The following is a 20944-nucleotide window of genomic DNA, read 5'->3' as shown; positions in this document are numbered from 1 at the left end:
ACCTGACCACGAAGTTGATAGGCAGAGAGGTTAGACTGAGCCTGATTATGATGGACAAGACAAGCACAGAAGTAGCAAATGAAATTCATTCCAGAGTAATTTAGGAGAGCAAACTAAATAAGGGAATACACAATAAAAATATGATACTTTGAACTGTTGGAGGAACTTGGATTGCCTGTCGATAGATGCCATAAAGATAGCAGGACATGCAGATATGGGAGAAAGTGGCATACAGAAAAATTCCCTTTACTATGCAAGACAATGTATAGAAAAGCAGGGAAGTCGTTCTTAAATTGTATGAACAACAATTAGCTGCAGCCAGAGTACCACAGTCAATTCTAGTCAACTCACCGCACTTGAGAGAGTACATTTACTAGGATGTTGCCTGGGATGTAGAATATTAATTTTAAGGGAAAATTGTTCAGACCAGATTATTTTCTTTCAAACAGGAGGTGGAATGGGGATTAACTGAAGTGTATGAAAGTCTGCACTAACTGTTGAAAAGCCCAGTTTTCCTTACCAGGAAGATCAAGGGGGAATAGATTTTAGGTATTTGGTAGAAGCATTAGAGGGGAGTAAAGTAAATTCTCTCTTCCCCAGAGGGGAGTTGGGCTCTGGAACTCACTGCCTGAAAGGGTGGGAGAGATAGAAATACTCGTAACAGTTAAGAAGTACTTGGATGAACACTTGATATGCCATCATCTATCTGACTCCATGAAGAATAGCACATTTTTGACCAGTGAGGACTCACTGGCTGAATGGCCTCCTCTTCAAATATACATTTCTATGTTAAAACAAAAAAACTACTATGAATGAATTAGCTACACTAATCAAAAATACTTTTATCTAAGAATTCAATAATCATGTCCGTGCTTCGCCAAAACATCTCAGAAGTAAATTTGTATATGATCTTGTCAAAGCATTTAACAGAAGATGGTACAATCTTCTGTTAAGATTGATGAGTACAATCAATAAATACAGAAACATTAATAAATCAGAAAAGACAAAATAATGAAAATACAATAAAATTTTTGACCTGTACAGAAGGTCTACTAGCATCTAAGGGACAGCCAACATGAAACATGGACATAAGAAACATACCAATACTTTGTTGATTTTGTTTCTGTACTTGGCTTACCTTAACATAGTGAAAATGTAACGGGGACTGGCAGCATCTTTCCCGCCATGCAGTCTGGTACCAAATTGCCCAATTGGTTGCAATAAACTTATATTATTACTTCCAACAAAGTTTTGAGCCAAGTTTACAATGGTCATCATAAGTGCTTGCTAAAATTTAAAAAAAAAAGCAATAAATATGCAAATACGTTAGTGTGATTTAATTTCATAAAATAACAAATCACGAGTTTTAATTTCTGAAGATTGCTAGTGCAGTCATGCCCCTAACTAGAAGCAGATACCATTCAACCATCACCCTTATCCTCACGGTCATCTGGCGATGCCTCAAATATAAAATATCATTCCTGCATTCAATCCCATCATGGCCTCCCCAGCCACCACCCGCTCTTTCTCTGAAGTATCTATTGGTTCCATAATTTTCCAAATTATGTGCACCCCTCCAATTCTGCCCTGATTTTAATCCAATAAAGCTTTCTAAGTACTAATATTGGCCTCATCAATTATCTCAGAACTGGGGTGGAAGTAAATCATCCTCAATCCCATGATTCTGCCTACATAGTAGCATTAAGCTCTAGAACTCCCTAAATTAAACTTTCCCACCACTCTTCCTTTCTTTAAGGCATTTCTTGAAACTCATCTTCCAAATGAAGTTCAGTTCAAGTTATGTTTGATAATATTATAATGGAGCACTGTGACATGCTATGCTGTGTCAAATAGGCTACATTAATGCAAGCTTTTGACAGAATTTCCCAAAGAGCTTTTCCTAATGTGACTGCAAAGTCAACAATTTCCTTATGTCTTTATTCTACATATGAAACCTGACTTAAGAGGCTTTGGTTAATTTTCCACCACAATTCTAAGCAAAACATTCTGAGTTTTCCACTATTTTTTGTGGTTCAGAAAAGAAACATCAATCTTGTGCAGTAACATAGTTCATTTTTTAAGTAAAAAAGCCTTCTAAATCTAATTACTGCTAACAATAGAAATCAAAAATATAAACAGAGAATGCTGTAAATGCTCGGCGATTATTTCAAGAGGGTTCAGAAATAGGCAAGTATTATTTCAATTGTTCCAGGTACTGGGGAAGCCACCCCTGGAGCACTGTGGAGCTTTGGACCCTTTTCTTAAGAAAGGATGTACTAGTATTGCAGGCAATCCAAAAGAGATTCACTAGGCTAATTCCTGGGACAAGAGAGTTGTTTTGTCTCTGGAGTTTAGAAGAAATATGATCCTTAGGGGACATGACAGGGTACATGTGAAGATGTTTCCAGTGGTGGGAGAAGCTCGAATGAGGGGACATAGTTACAAGATTAGGGGCCAGTCATTTAAAACTGAGGTGCATAGGACTTCTTGCACAAGGCGATGTATCCCTGGAATTCTCTACACCAGACGGATGTAGAGGCTGGATTGTGGAGGGGTATTTAAAGAAGTAGATTTTTTATGATAGATCAGGGAATTGAGGGCTATGGGGAACTGGCACAAAAAAGATGAGCCCCTGGAGCAGAATATTAAATGGTCGGGCAGGCTCGAGGGGTCAAGTGGCCTACTCCTGCTTTTTGTTTTATGTTCATGAGTATTAGATTGCCTCTGTGAAGGGAGAGAGTTAACAGTTCAATGAATGAGCAAAGGCTGTAGATAATAATCAGCAATAGGCTTCCTCATCCAGATTTCACTCAATGTCATGAAACCTCATGGCATTCAGAGTCAATAGTGAGGACTCCTAGGATCACCTAGGTATAACTGGTGCACAAGAACACAAAAAAATAGGAGCAGGAGTAGGCCACTAGGCCCATCAAGCCTGCCCAGCCTTTCAAAATGATCATGGCTGATCAAGTTCCTGGGCATCAACATCTCGGAGGATATGTCCTAGGCCCGACACATTGATGCAATGACAAAGGCAGCACGCCAGTTGCTCTACTTCATTAGCAGTTTAAGGAGATTCAGTACATCACCAAAGACTCTTACAAATTTCTATAGATGATAAGATACATCTTAGCTAGATGCAACTTATGTACAACCCGTACATACGAACAAGCATTTCAGAGACAGGCAGGATGGATTTGCCAGCTGCTAAGGGGCTGCGGGCATTTTCTGCTGCCTGGGAGCTCAGTTTGCAGCTGCACTTCCAACTTGCAAACTGTTTGGGTTACAAACAATTCACAGGAAAGGAGCCCTGCCATAGCTGGTGAGGATCTGTAGTTAATTATCCTATATTTGTTGGTCTTCCACAAGAACAAAAGATTCAGACTCAAAGAGATATAGCATGGAAACAAGCCCTTCAGTCCACCAGGTACACACCGACTATTAATCACCCATTTACACTAATCCAACGTTATTACCATTTTTTTTATCCTCCCAGATTCTACCCCTCACCTACTTACTTGGGGCAATTTACAAATAATCTTCTAACCTGCACAATTATGGAAGTGGGAGGTAACCAAGCACCTGGAGGAAATGCACGTGGTTACAGAGATAACATGCAAACTCCACACAGACAGCACCCAAAGTCAGGATTAAACACAGGTCTCTAGCACTATGAGGCAATGGCTCTACTAGCTGCACCACCATGTCAGCTTGAACTAGAAGGAGCAGGCCATAAAGCTCCTCAAGACCAATCCGCCTTTTAGAAAATCGTAAGTACTTCATAAATATACTTCCAATGAAATTATTCTCCACTACCGCAAAAGCAAACACTTCCTCTCCTATCCTTGTCTATATATGTAGATCTAAACTGCACACTATTATAGCAGGGCTTCAACATTCTTGAACTTCCATGTACTTTTGGTAAAGGCCAAAATACCATTTCCCTTCCTTGCAGTATTGGCACGTTTAGTTTCTTTTCTTGTCAATGAACCAGCACACAATGATCGCTCTATATACCAAACAGAGAATATATCAATATCCCACTGTAAACCAAGCACAATTTGACATTATGTCCTACAGGATTCAGCCAGCAGTGGTAATGACCAACTCACTTGATGACGAGCAATAAAATTCCTTCACTCAGTGCATTTTGTGACCAAGCAAGGTCTTCTCCAAGAGACATTCAACTCACATGTCAAGGAAGGATAGGTGATATTGGTAAAAGCATCCCTTATCCATACTCAATCTAAATCCATTGAACCTCATGAGATCCAGAGACAAACTCACTACCACTTGACTATATCATTATTTCACAAAACTCCTTTAGGTCTCCCATTCCACTGTGACAAAACAAACCCAAGCTGGTGAAGGTATAATGTAGGACGCACTGGCTGGTATATCTGATTCTGCAAATTCAACAAGTTTGACCATTGTTTCATTCTTCAATAAACAGTACTTCCATCTTTGGCAAAGTTGCCAGATATACTTGAGAGTGCTTTTGAGGAGTTGAAATTAGGTTGCATATATAGTGTGCTAATTCTATACTCCGGATCCAGTAACATTTTGTTTTAGTGGTGTGGTGCAACTGAGTGGCCATTATAGAGAGCTAAGAATCAATTACACATGAATTGGACATGTTGGAGTCAGAATAAAGAGGCACAATGGCACTGCAGTTGTCTCACACTTCAGTGACTCAGGCTCAATTCTGACCTCTGGTGCTAGGGGTTGAGTTTGCATGTTCTCCCTGCGATCGTGTGGGTTTCCCTTGGATGCTTTAGTTTCCTCCCACATCCCAAAGATATGCTGGCTGTTAGGTTAATTGACTACTACAAATTAACCCTGGTATAGGTGGCTGGTGGGAGAATCAGTTGATGCTAATGCACATGTGTGACAGAATAGATAATGGGTATGTGAGGGAATGGGTTTGATGGGATTGCTCTGAGAAGCAGCATAGACTCAATAGACTGAATGGCCTCACTGTATGCTGCAAGGAAATATATAGATCAGACATGGTAAGGCAAGGCTGAAAGAAAAAGCACACAAAGTCCCAGCAAGGCTAGTTTTCTTCCCCATGAATATTAATGTTTTAACCAACAAAAAAAAACAATGTTTTAGCATGTTATATTTATTAAAAAAAATGATCCAGGTTCTCTGAGCAAGTATGAACAAAAGTGGATTATTTGTCCAGGATTCTATGTTACATGTCCAGCATATTACTGGAGGGTTGTTTTTTGGATGCAGTATAACCATCAAAAAAACAATTGCAATTAATAGTTTTGACTTTACCTCTGCACTTGGAGCCAAGATTTACTTACCTCACCATGATGATAGGCAGACATTTCAGCCACAGAACCTGCCAATTGAGCAACCTTGACTTCTCGTTTGTCATTTCTTTTAAAACATGTAAATAACACTTTTCGCTGACCAGGTTTTAAACCTGAAATTAAACAAAAACGGACAATTTTTACAACAATACTTAAGTTTATGATACAGTTTTGCTCTTCATGAATGGTGAATCATGTTCTGCAAAAATCAGGCCTGTATTAAGCTTAAATTTCAAGTGGCTGAAAAAATCCATAGGCAAGGTTGGGCAACTTATTTTGAAGAAACAAACCAGGAAGAGAGTAAAATATTATATGTGAATCTTAATAAATGTTGGTGTTAAGATTCGATATTTATCATAAAGTTAATGGGGATATGCATAAATCAAAAACAAAACAGGTTACGGTGTCATACTTAGTCTACATTTTATCTTTCATTCTATCTGGTAGGCAAGTTCTACATGGTTTGATTTATTATGATAAAAATTCCCAGCATTTGAGATCAATAAACTGGTCACAAAGGGGTTACAGGAATAAACAAATTATAATTTGATGCCTTCTGCTATAATTGACCACAAATTTATAAGTTCAAGAGCTGAGGGTTCACTTTTGGACAAAACTGTGAAAAATAAACCAATGACATAAAGAAATATTAAAGTAATTTTTATAGGATATTGTCCAATTGAGGATGCTTACCGTCAACAAGAGAAGGAATGGACCTTTCATTGTCAGAATTTGAGAAAAGGATTAATTCCTTATTGATGAAGTCATTATATGTCAGGTGCCTAGTTGTTGTTCCATATAAATATTGCTGTAAAATTAAAATTTAAAATGTCACAATCACAAACCTAATGCAAGATTAAATATTAAATTCTGCAATTCAATGCTCCAAACCTCTGGCAATCCATGTAGCCTTCTCTGCCTTCGATCTTCCATGAAATTGGTCAGCCATTCTTTTCGATCATCTATTTTCTTTTTGCTGAAAGCCTAAAATATTTTAAATTATATCAGTAATTTAGCTATCACACCACAGAAAGTAGCAATTTCTATTAACTAATTATTCTTTCACTCACAATTATAAAATAACCAGTTCATAAACCAATTGAAAATCTGTCTAATAGTGATATCACTTGGACTAAAAACAAACTCATTTTTGTACTTTTAATCCCCAGGTGTTAATTTCAATGAATACGCCTGAAAACAGATCAATAGTGCAATCATAATGTTTAAGTACAACATTAAGGCAGAATTTAACTTTTAACTGCTAGACCAGCTCCAAAAAAAATTAGATGAATTCATTGAAAACAAACTTGACAAGTTGAGATTTTCTATAGTATTTATGTATAATACCAGGGTTATTGCAGCATCATCCTCTGGGCCAGTGTATCTAAACATTATGCGGTGTCTGTCCATATCAGCGAAGTATTCTTTTGCCTCTTTTGCCGTGCTGGTACCGAGACCTGTATGAGACATCATATATTCCAGTCGTTTTATACGTGTATTTAATATGATTATTACTTAACATTAGCTCTAATGGGTACCTGCAATTGGCAGAATCAAACTCAACTCCAGTTCGAAAGTATATCAGCATTAAGAGAACTTGTTGGCAGCTGCGCAAAAATACAAAATTGCTAAATTAAGTCAGGTGTGCCCCCACCTCCTAGGTTTTTACTTTTGACTATTTTAAGTTAAACTTTTACATTACAAACCTTTGTAGTATTTTACTTTCCAAGATTTGTTGTTTTCTGCTTGTTTTTTCCACTCATCAAATTCAGGAATGCTGTAGAATGCCAATTCTTGTTTATTTTTGGTAGCCTTTATTTAAAAAAAAGTATTAAAATCAGTGCTGCACATTTTTATTTTCATCTACAGCAATAGGATTGTAGATTGTTCCAAAGGTTCACTAGCCTTTACTATAGGAGTAATGAATTCCTCCAAGAAATGGTGTCTCAAAAGAGATGGCCAGTTGTGATGAAAGAAGTTAATCAGCAAGCCTTTGATGTGAGAGCCATCCTGATCCTGTAACATTTAAAGATATGCAAATTAATATTAACTGTTTTGATTAAGTCATTACGATAAACTGCTAAGATTTTTGGTTGTACAACTCAGGTCTTTCACTCTTTCATAGCAGTCCTCACGGTCATAACATCTGCTTCTGTGATACTAATCCTTCTCTGTTTTAACTGAAATTGATCCGCCTCTCTCTACATACTTAAGAGTTTTTCGCATTGGTTTATATCTGTGTATTTTTTCTCTCTGCTCACCTTGCATCAAATGAATTCCATGATCCAAAGCTCTCTGTGTTGCAACAGAGGTCAAGGAAATAGTCACAGAGAAAGAATTTTTATTTGTGTTTATATATTTCCTCTCTTACAGAGATCATTCCCATCTTAAGGCCAAAGAGTTATTTTGGAGTGGGCTTACCAAAAAAACAATGAAATAAACAACAGATTCATAAGTTTTTGTTGATGTTGGCCAAGGTTTGTGTGGATAGGAAACAGAATTTGCTACTTTCAAAAAAATTCTCTCCACTTCATTTTGCTCCCTTTCTATGTTCCTGATTTTCCTCATGACTAAACCCCCTCTTTTTCACATTTATTTTCCATTCAGATCTGGAACCAGAATCAGTAGATAATCTGGTCTCTCCCAAAAATGAAAGAGGGTGGCAGGCCAACTTTCACTGGCATCTGGTCTCCACTAATCCAAATCATCAGTGAAATCCTAAACTGGAGGTTAGTCATGGCCAATCACAGTTAACTGGATATGAAGCAGGGAGAAATTACAGTCCAAGGTTTAGCAGGATCTTATACCACATGGAGTAGAAAAAGTAGAGAAATCTGAAGTAGACCTGGCGAGGTACTTTTGCCAGGTTTTTCCATTACAAACTACCAATGAAGTAGTTTGAGTATCCTGGCTTTACTTCATCATAAACAACAATGAGCAGATACTGGGACATTGTGATTGCTGTGTACAATTTGAAGTTCTCAATTTGTCTTGACAGATTTTGTGGACTGATTTCTTGAATGGCAAGAGACAGAAATATGCTTCAAAGCAAAAGTAACATCCCTATCCAGATTAGCAGACTCACAAAATATGCAAGTCCTTCATTCCTGAAACAAACTTAGCAACCTTTTCTTTGATATCAATTTTTCTTCTCCACAAAACAATACAAGCCTACTTGTCAGTACTGAAATCTATACGCTAGCCAAGAGTTGAGCTGATATGTTTTGCAGTTCTGACAGCAGAATTGCAATATCTGCATATTGTTAAACCAAGGGAGAGAAAGTAATTTTACCCAGCATATTACTTTATCTCATATGTCAGATCCATTTATGGCCCGGATCCGAGCCTCCAGTCACACATCTGTCCATCCCCAAAATATCTACTTATACCTCTGTAATGTTGCCCATCTCTCTGACTGCATCAACCTTTCTGCTGCTCGAATCTTCCTCATGGTTTTGTTACTTCTGATCCAATGGTCTTCTAACCAGCTTCATATCTTACATAAACGCAAGTTCATCCAAACTTCTTTTTCCCACATTCCTAATTTACACCAGCTCGAGTTTAGGAATCGCCTATCAAGCTTCTGGCTTACCAAGATTCTCATTCTTGTGTTCAATTCCCAGCAAGGAATCACTAACCCATCAAGCTCTTCCCAACCTACAACACTACCATGAACTCTCCACTACTCCAATTCAAGGCTCTTGTGCATCATGCTCTCTTCTTCACCTCACCACTGGTGGCTGTTTCTGTGTTCAGTCATCTAGACTAAGTTCTGGAATCACCTTCCTGAACAACCCATTTCTCTCTATTCCAAAAAGCTGCTTAACAATAATTTAACTGTTTTTATTTTTCTTGGCTTGGTGTCACTTTTTGTTTGATTATACTAAGCATTTTAGCATGTTGTATTATATTACACAGCATAACATGAATGCAAGTTTTTGTTGATCAGATAATTTAGGCTGATGCTTCAGCAGAGTCCCAAGACTCCAATTGCTTCCACTGGTAGGCATATAAAAAACTCATTGCAGAGAAGAGCAGGGAAGTTCAAATTCCATGGTCAATATTTGTCTCCCAATTAACAAAACAGATTATCTTATTGTTTAATTTACCACAGTACATGGAATTTTGCTGTGCAATGGAATGTTAGATATTAAGTTTCTTTCAGTGGCTGCATTTAACTGGCTGAAAATTTCTTTCAGCTGACCTGCTTTTGTGAAAGGTCCCAAATGTTTGCCAGTTGATTTTCTTAACCTTGTGCCTTACTCACAGCTTACGCCAGGATTTTACTACTGTGAAACCGAATATCTTAAAGTGGGGCAGAGGAATTTATGGCATTTGGTAAAGAAAAAGTTAATTTTTTTTTAAGAAAGGAAACTGAATTTTGAAAGTAAACAAAGCCCTTTTTACAGAAACGGGAAGGGGAACGATTGGAAATCAGGGAAAGGAGTGGAGTTTTATTAATGGTAAGTGTCCTCTCACCACCTATCTTGGAGGGAACAAGAGAGTAAATACAAGCCTAATATAACTGACAATGAGTCGGAGAAGTTGAATGTGGTAAATGGAGCACTTGGCGTAAGGTATGGGAAGGAAATGAAGCAAAACCATATTATGCCAGCATCCTCAAAGCTAACAGCCATGGGGGACACTTATCATTGCAATACAAATTACTATATCAATTAAAATATGCAATAAAAAAAAATAAAAGGAGCAAAAATCAGTCAAAAAGAACACAAAATTAAGAAGATAGAGGGAAACAGAACACACAAGTGAAGTAACTGTATTCTGACTTTAGCAAAACCACAGAACATTGATAGTACTCAATGTCAGTTTTTGTGCTCACAGAACAGACTTCCTGTAGTATTTATGGAGGACACTATTATGTGCATCTCTTTTTAATTAAGATTCATTTAAAATTACATGCTGACCTGATCAGTCATGATCATAATCTTGCCATAGCGAAGAGATTTCAGTGATTCTGCATCATCGTAACTTTTCTTGTACTGAAGACCTACTATCTTGATAATGTTGTTGATTTCTGCATTCTCCATTATCTGCACAACAAAGTAACATTAATATCTTTGCTTTTCTAGAATTGCAATGTTGCACAGCTCAAATAATTCAATATCCTTTTGAATGGTTAAAATTGACATGGGTAACCACAGCAGTTGAAATGAATTCAATTACTATTAAGAAGATTACAAAATGTAGTTCTTTAAGATATTCCCTCAAAATAATCAGAACCAAAGATCAATTTCAGATGGCAAGGTTTAAGGTATCCATGTCATATTTAATTACCAATTCTGTAAAATTGAGGTTTATTATCGAGGTTAAGTAAACAAAAATGACTACTTCCTTAAAATGTTTTTTTAATAATTTTACAACAAAGTACTGTAACATAATACAAGAGAAAACAATACTAAATTTATCTGCTATGAAGGATAATAAAACACCAAATGACAAATTGGCTAATGATGACCAAAGGCGATGTATAAATAACAAAAAGGTTCAACACCATATAAAGCTTAGCCTTCCTTTTTGTTATCTATCTAACAGCAGAAATATTGTTAAGATTTACTAACTCTGAATATGTCTAACAAACCTTAGAACATTAGAACCATATTAAAAAGCAAGCTTACAACTACTTGCAGATATGTAGGATTACTTAAAACAAGTCAGAGGACATTTTGCTTGGTACTGTGCAATGAATATTGTTGCTGCTAAACTTCAATCTTTATTTCTTCAATTGCATAGCATTCTTGAAATCAATGCACAAGTTTAAGAAATATTACAGGCTCTTTTTCAAAAAGGTAGTGCCTGAAAGAATTTCAGACATTAGAGCGGGGAGCTCATTGAAGGCTACTAAACTTCTGACTGCAAAGTCTGGCGCAATTTAGTAGAATGATTAGTAAAATGGAGACACAAGAGACTGTGGATGCTGGAATCTAGAGCAACAAACAATCTGCTGGAGGAACTCAGTGGGTTGAGCAGCATCTGTGGGGGGAAAGGAATTGTCGACATTTTGGGTTGAAACCCTGCATCAGTCCTTTGATAATTGTTTGCTGAACGATGATTAAAGCAATATTTTCTTATGCTCTTACAAATGCAATTCCATTGAGGGACAGAAAATGCATACGTTTCAAATGAATTGCAGCTTTAAAAGCAATTAAATCTTGCGTGTGACAATTATTCATGCTGAGTTTCTCATATATACAGAGGGTAGGAATTAAAAAAAAGGCCCTTTTCACATTTATAAGTTCTAACCAAAGTGAATTCTTTAATGCATCCGTTTTCATGAGACTCTTCCTAAAGTTAATGTGGTATAAAGAAAGACAAGCTATAGTAATGAGAAGATGAGAGAAAGTGGCATTTAGTTTAATCACACAAAAATTGAAAAAAAAATCAAGAAGCAGCTTAAAAATTGATAAGGAGCTTTAATGGTGTAAACTGAAAAAATCTACTTCCAGTACCTCTCCCTCCCATCCCTTCTTTGCCCAATGAATTTGCCCAATGATTTTGCCCAATGATTTTGCCCAATGATTTTGCCCAATGATTTTAAATTTGTGAAATCTGGAGTTATGATGATTTATTTATTAACTGCATCTGAAATCCCATCAGGGCATCTCACTGGAGTAATAAATAATGAACATGACTAACCTGGATAATCTACTTAAATCTGCACCCTCCCAAAAGTAAGGGAAGTTAGGACTGAACCACGAGAGAGGTACATTATATAAAAAACAAAATAATCATAAGTAGAAACTTGCTAATATAAGATAAACTGCAAAATATACAGTATGTGCAAAAGTGTTTTGGACACATTCCTGAAGGCAGTGTATCTTTTTGCCAGAACACTCATATTGAGGTTATGTCTCAAATGCTCCACTCACAATTGGAGGACTTCGGAGCAGCGAAGTGTTTTCTCTGTTTATCACTTTTATTAGGGTTTTTGGGTGTAAGGGTTAGTTTTTGTTAGGGTTTTTAGTGTAAGGTTTAGATTTTTTAATAAGTTTTTTAAGTAGTCGAGCGGGGGCTGGACTGCGCAGGCGCGGCACGGGCAGCTTAAAAAGCAAACAGCCTAGAGAGCAGGCAGCGTCGGAGCGGGCAGCGGAGTGAGAGGCAGCAGAGTGTTCTGGGCTTTGGCTCAAGGGGCTTCGGCGTGAAGGGGCAAGGAGGGTAAGTAGCTGGTAAGTAGGTAAAGGCAAGGTTTAGCTTTTGGTCATTATAGATTTGTAGGTGGGACTAACTAGGAAAAAAAAGAGGTAGTCAGATGGAGGACATGGTGGTGTGCTGCAGCTGTTTGATGTGGGAACTCGTGGACCTTGCTGCGGTCCAAGATGGCCACGTCTGCAGTAAGTGCTTGAGGCTGGACGAACTTCGGCTCAGAGTTGATGAGCTGGAGTCGCAGCTACAAACACTGCGCAGCATAAGGGAGGGAGAGAGTTATGTAGACACGGTGCATCAGGTGACAGTCACCCCCCTTAGGGTAGGTACATCTGAGGTTCAGGAGGCAGGTAGAATGGTGACGGTCAGGGGAGGGAAGAGGAAGAAGAAGTCAGGCAGGCAGACAGGACAGAGAGCCCCGGAGGCTGTTCCCCTCAGTAACAAGTTTTCTGCCTTGGAAGCTGTTGAGGGGGATGACCTGCAGGGGCCTAGCTGCAGTTACCAGGTCTCTGGCACTGGGGCTGGTACTGCTGCTCAGAAGGGAAGGGTGGGAAAGAGACATGCGGTAGTGATAGGGGACTCGATAGTCAGGGAAACAGACAGCAGGTTCTGTGGCAGTGAGCATGAATCGGATGGTATGTTGCCTCCCAGGTGCCAGGGTCCGGGATGTCACTGATCGGGTCCACAGAATTCTTGAGTGGGAGGGAGAGCAGCCAGAAGTTGTGGTCCATATTGGCACCAATGACATAGGTAGGAAGGGGGATGAGGTCCTGAAGAGTGAGTTCAGGGAGCTAGGCAGAAAATTGAGGAACAGGACCTCAAGGGTAGCAATCTCGGGATTGCTGCCAGTGCCACGTGATAGTGAAGGTAGGAATAGAAGGAGGTGGCAGATAAATGTGTGGCTGAGAAGTTGGTGCAGGAGGGAGGGTTTTAGATTTCTGGATCATTGGGATCTCTTCTCGGGAAGGTGGGACCTGTACAGAGAGGACGGGTTACACCCGAACCAGAAGGGGGCCAATATCCTTGCGGCGAGATTTGCTAAGGTGGTACAGGAGAGTTTAAACTAGTTTGTGAGGGGGAAGGGAACCGGAGGAGTAGGTCAGAGGAAGAAGGGAATGGGGAAAAGTTAGATCAAACAGGTAGAGAGGCTTTGGGGAAGGAGAAGCAGAATACAAGCTGTAAAAGTAGTAAGGTAGATGGACTGAAGTGTGTTTACTTAAATGCAACAAGTGTCAGGAATAAGGGGGATGAACTGAGGGCTTGGATAAGTATGGGGGACTCTGATATCGTGGCTATTACTGAGACGTGGCTGACGTCAGGAGAGGAGTGGATATTGAATATTCCTGGTTTTCGGTGTTTTAAGAGGGATAGGGAAGGGGGGAGAAGAGGTGGAGGGGTGGCGATACTGGTCAGGGACACTGTTACGGCTGTGGAAAAGATGGATGTTGTAGAAGGATCATCTCTAGAGTCCGTATGGGTGGAGTTAAGGAACAAGAAAGGAGCAGTTACTCTACTAGGAGTATTCTATAGGCCCCCCGGTAGCAGTAGAGATATAGAGGAGCAGATTGGCAGGCAGTGTTTGGAGAGAAGCAAAAATAACAGGGTTGTTATAATGGGAGACTTCAACTTCCCAAATATAGACTGGAACCTGCTTAGTGCCAAAGGTTTAGATGGGTCGGAATTTGTTAAGTGTGTCCAGGAGGGATTCCTGACACAGTATGTTGACAGGCCGACTAGAGGGAATGCCATGTTAGATCTAGTTTTAGGAAATGAACCGGGACAGGTGAAGGATCTATTGGTGGGTGAGCATTTGGGGGACAGTGACCATTGCTCCATAACCTTTAAAATTGTCATGGACAGGGACAGGTGCAGAGAGGACAAGAGGTTTTTCAATTGGGGAAGGGCTAACTACGAGGCTATAAGGAGAGAACTTGGGAGTGTAAATTGGGATGTCCTTTTTGAAGGAAAATGTACCATGGGGATGTGGTCGATATTCAGGGATCTTATGCAGGATGTTAGGGATAAATATGTCCCGGTGAGGCAGAGAAGGAATGGCAGGGTGAAGGAACCGTGGGTGACGAGAGAGGTGGAACAACTTGTTAAGGAGAAAAAGGTAACATACGTGAGGTATAAGCAGCAAGGTTCAGACAGGGCCCGTGAGGAATATAGGGTAGCGAGGAAGGAACTTAAGAAAGGGCTGAGGGGAGCTAGAAGGGGACATGAAAAGGCGTTGGCTAGTAGGGTTAAGGAAAATCCCAAGGCCTTTTTCAAGTACGTGAAGGGTAGGAGGATGGCTAGGGTGAAGGTAGGTCCGATTAAAGACAAAGGTGGGAGAATTTGCCTGGAGGCGGCGGAAGTGGGAGAAGTTCTCAATGAGTACTTCTCTTCGGTATTCACCAGGGAGAGGGGTCTTGATGATGCGGAAGGGAGTGCTGGTAGGGGTAATGTTCTCGAGGTTGTTGATATCAAGAGAGAGGATGTGTTGAAGTTGTTAAATAATATTAAGACAGATAAATTTCTGGGGCCTGACGGGATTTTCCCCAGGCTGCTTCGAGAGGCTAGGGAGGAGATTGCTGAACCGCTGGCAAGGATCTTTGAGTCCTCGTTGTCTACGGGGGTGGTGCCGGAGGATTGGAGGATTGCAAATGTGGTCCCCTTGTTCAAAAAAGGTAATAGGGATAGGCCAGGGATTTATAGACCGGTGAGTCTCACGTCTGTGGTGGGTAAGCTGTTAGAAAGGATTCTAAGGGATAGGATTTATGAACACCTAGAGAATCATGGACTGATTAGGGACAGCCAGCATGGCTTTGTGAAGGGAAGATCTTGCCTCACAAGCCTGATAGGGTTCTTTGAGGAGGTGACCAGGAAGATTGATGAGGGCAGTGTGGTGGATGTGGTTTACATGGATTTTAGTAAGGCATTTGATAAGGTTCCTCATGGTAGGCTTCTTCAGAAGGTCAGAGGCCAAGGGATCCAAGGAAGCTTGGCTGTGTGGATTAGGAATTGGCTTGCATGTAGAAAGCAGAGGGTTGTGGTGGAAGGAGTGCCCTCGGATTGGAAGGCAGTGACTAGTGGTGTCCCGCAGGGATCGGTTCTGGGACCTCTACTTTTTGTGATATTTATAGATGACTTAGATGAGGGGGTGGAGGGCTGGGTTAGTAAGTTTGCGGACGACACTAAGATAGGTGGTGTTGTGGATAGTGTGGAGGGCTGTCGGAGCTTACAGAGGGATATTGATAGGATGCAGAGCTGGGCTGACAAGTGGCAGATGGAGTTCAATCCGGAGAAGTGTGAGGTGGTACACTTTGGAAGGACAAACTCCAGGGCAGAGTACAGGGTAAAAGGCAAGGTACTTGGCAGTGTGGAGGAGCAGAGGGATCTGGGGGTTCATATTCACAGTTCGTTGAAAGTTGCCTCACAGGTGGAAAGAGCAGTTAAGAAGGCCAATGGGATGTTGGCTTTCATAAGTCGCGGGACTGAGTTTAAGAGCCGCGAGGTTATGATGCAGCTTTCCAAAACTCTAGTTAGGCCACATTTAGAGTACTGTGTTCAGTTCTGGTCGCCTCATTATAGGAAGGATGTGGAGGCATTGGAGAGGGTGCAGAGGAGATTTACCAGGATGCTGCCTGGATTGGAGGGTATTGAATATGAGGAGAGGCTTAAGGTGCTAGGGCTTTATTCACTGGAAAGGAGGAGGATGAGAGGAGACATGATAGAGGTATATAAAATATTGAGAGGAATAGATAGAGTAGACAGTCAGCGCCTCCTTCCCAGGGCACCAGTGCTCAAGACGAGAGGTCATGGCTTTAAGGTTATGGGTGGGAGGTTCAGGGGAGATGTCAGAGGGAGGTTTTTCACCGAGAGAGTGGTTGGTGCATGGAATGCACTGCCTGGGGTGGTGGTGGAGGCAGATACATTGAACAGGTTCAAGAGCTTGTTGGATAGGCATATGGAGGAACGTGAGATAGAGGGATATGCGGGAGGAAGGGGTTAGGTAGTGTGAGGGTGGTCTGATGGACGGCACGACACGGTGGGCCGAAGGCCCTGTTTTGTGCTGTATGTTTCTATGGTTTTACATTCAAGAGATTTCCAGCTGAGGTCAAAAAGGCATATTTTTCATTCCAAGTTAAAAGACACAATGCAATTTTACTTATTATCTCTGTAAGGTCATACCTGTTTATGTGAAGCTTCCCGAACATTAAGAATTTTACCCCTCAGTGGGAACACACCATATCTATCACGGCCAATGACACCTAGACCTGACACAGCCAAGGATTTGGCTGAGTCTCCTTCTGTCAGAATCAAAGTACAATCCGAAGAATGCCTTCCACCTATTTTAGAAATATATACATATCCTTTAGTTCACACAGATTATATATTCAAGACTAATGTTAAGCAGATTTTAGAAAGTGTTTTGCATTCAAATATTTAAAGGTCCTCTTTTCAACCACTGTAGTTCTTATTTTTAAGAAGGATTTCACAAATGACCATTTTAAACCAAAGGTATGATGCATGTCATCTCTGTTCTAGTAGAATTGAAAGCAAAAGCACTTACTGTACCTGCATCATTGGCATCATCTAGTTTTGGAATGCCTTTAATTTTGCTGTGTTTTACTGAGGAACACTTCTTGTTAAGTTGGGTCTGGGCTTTAAATTTTACCCAATTTAGTATACTTTCAACAATGCCACAGTTGTTTGCCTGGAAGAACCAAAGAAATTTTCATTCCTCTTAAAGCAACGTGGGGGGAAAAAAAAGATTCAAAAAATATCTATTTCATTTTAACAATACAAAATGTAATGAAACCAAAGAATACTTAAATTTCTGAGAAAATGCAAATCTTAACATAGGAAACAAGAGGAGTAAAACATTTAGCTCCTTGAGCCATTTATACCATACGTGGGTGATGTGATCATGGACGACGTGATCATTGGCTTCAACTCCACTGTCCTGCTGAATCCTCATAGACCCTATTTTTCTTAATCCAAGCATCTTAGTCTTAAATCAGCAATAATGACCCAATTATAAAATTATTTCTAGTGAATCAGAAAATGGCATTCATATAACTTGCTTAATGCCTAGAATAATCATGGAGAGGGAAGGAGGAAGAACTGACCCTTAACCACTGCAGGAGTGTGAGTGGAGGAAATCAAAAGCTTCAAATAAATGTTACCAATAAGGAGACTTTCTAAAACCCAAAAAAGCTGAGATAGAGGTTCAGGGAAAAGGATTCAGAGCAGGGCTACAACTGCTACCAATCAGTCTATCTGGAAAATCAAGTGATGAAACATGAAAGGCTACAAGGAAAGAGGGGGGTGGCCATAGGCAAATTCAAAAATGAATATCAAGAGAAGCAATTAGAAAAGGAGATGAATGGAGGTTATTGGTGAACAGGGCACGAGTCATTGAACTAAGACAAAATCAAGTTTATTGGTGTGAAGGATGTAACTAAAAGGGACCAAGGAGTTAAGTTTAGAATTTCATTGATTGGTGTTGGAAGCTAAACAAAGCAGTTTTCTAATGTATAGGATATAACTTTGAAATCAGAAAATGATAGTGAGGATATTACAATCAGTTTCAACTTCATTGAATGACTGGCAACTGTGGTGAAATGTGAAATCAGTAACAAGAATGGTGTGTGTGTGTGTGTGTGTGTGTGTGTGTGTGTGTGTGTGTGTGTGTGTGTGTGTGTGTGTGTGTGTGTGTGTGTGTGTGTGTGTGTGTGTGTGTGTGTGTGTGTGTGTGTGTGTGTGTGTGTGTGTGTGTGTGTTGTGTGTGTTGTGTGCGCGCGTGCATACGTTAGTTGGGCAGACTCAGGTCAGGGCTGTAAAAAATCCCTCAGCTTGAGAGCTTTGACCCTATAAAAAATATTTACAGATCTGTTTCAATATTTTTCTTAGCAGTCTTTAAGTTAGGCCACTCAATACTAAGTAACAATCAAGGTTACAAACATGAAACCTGGTATATGTTCCACCTATTGCTACTTTACAAAAGTTAATGATGCTCCAAAGGAGATGTGGGTGGGAATGGAGCTACGCTGGGAAGGAATGATGGCCATCACAGAATGTCAGTGATGATGCATGATAGGAGAGTTTGCAAGGGTTTTATAGGAAGCACTTGTTGGCTTGGGGAAAATTCTGCTCCTCCAGGTCCACAACCAGTGCTGCAAAGTGGATATGGCATTTCTATCCTCCTTTTAGCTGTTATTTTTCTAGAGGCTGAAAGCCAGATCAATATGTGTAAAATTGGAAATTCTATAAAAATGGAAGCAAGCAACCTTCTTGTAAGGTATAAACCAACCCACCAATCCTTTGATGAGTCAAGTGCTCACATCCTGCCTCTATTAAGAGCAAAATTGACAAATTGTGAGCATATCGAATTCCATTTCAGATTAGAACCTTTAATCCTAATCAATGACACCATTTTTTAAAAGAAAGGTTAAAATTACTAACTACTAACTAAAAGTTATCTATATTGATGAATTAACATTGAAATACTAACCCCCTTGAAGAACTTCTCAGAAAGTATGCATTTGGATCCAAAGCTCTTCGGCTGAAGAGTCATGTTTTCTTTTGTTTGTGAATCAAATGTCGGGTTTTCAATCAGACAGTTGACAAAGACCCATAAATGATTTTTTACCTACACAAAAGGAAACACATCTGAAATTATCTTCATATTAAAGAGTTGTTTATCATGTCAAGTTTTACTAAAATTCTACAAAAAATTCATACCTGAAAAGGTTTTACTGATACTCCAGCTTTGTTTTTCTTTTTCACAACTTCAATCAATTTACTAACAATTTGGTCAACCACATAATCAGCATGTCTACCACCCTTTGAAAAGAACAACAAATTTAGAATAATTTTTAATTTTAAAGAAAGTAAGTTGAGAACTTTCAAAAAGCAATGTTTATAAATACCAACCTTTGTGGTAGCAATGCTATTTACAAAGCTGACTTGCTGGAAGCCTTTCTCACTCATGGTCAGGCACACCTCCCAACGATCATTCACTACTTCATGAACCACTTTCAGAGCAATGCCAGTTTCATCCAATTTATCTTTCACATAAAGGTCAACATAGCTCCGGAATCCATTTATCTAAAGAGCAAAAAAAAACAAAGTTAAAGTAAAACATACAACTCATACCACTAGTCTGTCTCTCCCTCACCTCCACTCCTTTATTTCCTCTCTTTTCACATTCTAATGGTTTCATCTTTTGAAACTTGTTGTTCACTACCTTGGAGGTGGAAAGCTACCCACTACAATCAAATTCACATATCTTTTGTAACAATTACTATTGTAATCTCAAGTTTTCAATGAATATTCCATGTTTCAGGACAGAGTCGTGCTGGGATGATGCAGTGCTAGACGGTAAAATGTCTTTAAATTTTCTATTCTCTATATGTTAACTCTTCACAAGAAAAAGGAGAAATATTCAGCCCTATTTCTAATTCTAGATTATACTCAATTTCTCCCATCTGACAGCATCCAAATACTCCTTAATATTTCCATTTAAGTGACCTATAATCAATTTTAAATTTACCTGTCACAAAAAGAAAAACAAGTTAAAATATGAAGAAAGATAATAAAGTTAATTCATAACTTAATTCACACATATTATAACTTAACTCATTTTTTCAGTGAATTATTACTCTGTATTGATTTGGCATTTTAAGTTTTGCTCTATTAAAACTCCTTCAACTGAAATAGAAATAAAAAATTATATGCTACCCATTTTTTCCCCTACATGTAAGGTTTTACACAATAGAGTGATAAAGTTTTTTGTCTGATTTGCTGTGAGCTTCTTGAACTATTTCCTCAGATTCAACTGCCATTCTTGATAACTACAAATTGTTAAAGTTTGCATTGATGTTCTGAACCTAAGTTGTTGAAGTTAATTATGCCATGTCAGAATTCGAACAATAGCTGAAACAATTTACAGGAGAACAGCCCACTTTAACTTCACTCCCCAAGCAAGCATGTGTTGCTGTCTACATTATCACCAAATTCCTTCCAACTTCCAGGTTTAACTTTGAATACCCACTGCTACAAAACTAAGAAGCACCCTTAAGAGTTGGCTGGAGGTCAACAGAAGTCTAACTGAATTGTGTCAAAACAATGACTTAAGAGACTGGTGGGTTTAAGAATCCCCTTCGGAGCACAATGACTGATAATGACAGGGTTCTGAACATTGAACAAATCATCAATACTCTTGGTAATAGATACTGTTATTTTCCCAGTAAATGCAAAGACAAATTGTTTATAATTGTCTTATCATCTTCTTTGAAAAGATGTAGTAGGTTTGCTTGTCTCAACCACAAATTCTCCAACACCTGACTCCTTCACTACAAGGAACAGCATTTCAGAAGCTTCACTCCCTTGTAACAAATTCCATTTCTCTTATTTGATTTAGGTAAAGTCACTAATTTGACTGCATTGCAAATCTGAAACATGAATCCACT

General features: G+C 39.3%; 1 protein-coding gene across 3 annotated transcripts in view; it reads right to left on the bottom strand.

Moving 5' to 3' along the window:
* top2b (DNA topoisomerase II beta) overlaps positions 1 to 20944 on the bottom strand; it is a 95048-nt gene that overhangs the window by 39695 nt on the left and 34409 nt on the right. For all 3 annotated transcript variants that reach the window (XM_052016984.1, XM_052016985.1, XM_052016986.1), the window contains exons 8-20: positions 19407 to 19580; positions 19215 to 19316; positions 18985 to 19122; positions 17046 to 17184; positions 16659 to 16816; positions 10250 to 10375; positions 7230 to 7340; positions 7031 to 7136; positions 6672 to 6781; positions 6216 to 6308; positions 6018 to 6132; positions 5316 to 5437; positions 1139 to 1287 (exon numbers count right to left, since the gene is read on the bottom strand). In XM_052016984.1, the coding sequence (XP_051872944.1) occupies positions 1139 to 1287; positions 5316 to 5437; positions 6018 to 6132; positions 6216 to 6308; positions 6672 to 6781; positions 7031 to 7136; positions 7230 to 7340; positions 10250 to 10375; positions 16659 to 16816; positions 17046 to 17184; positions 18985 to 19122; positions 19215 to 19316; positions 19407 to 19580 (1643 nt within the window). The remainder of the gene's footprint in view (positions 1 to 1138; positions 1288 to 5315; positions 5438 to 6017; positions 6133 to 6215; positions 6309 to 6671; positions 6782 to 7030; positions 7137 to 7229; positions 7341 to 10249; positions 10376 to 16658; positions 16817 to 17045; positions 17185 to 18984; positions 19123 to 19214; positions 19317 to 19406; positions 19581 to 20944) is intronic.

The sequence above is a fragment of the Pristis pectinata genome, chromosome 5 (assembly GCF_009764475.1).
Source record: "Pristis pectinata isolate sPriPec2 chromosome 5, sPriPec2.1.pri, whole genome shotgun sequence".
In the NCBI taxonomy this organism is placed as follows: domain Eukaryota; kingdom Metazoa; phylum Chordata; class Chondrichthyes; order Rhinopristiformes; family Pristidae; genus Pristis; species Pristis pectinata.
This window is presented reverse-complemented; position numbering and strand designations above follow the sequence as displayed.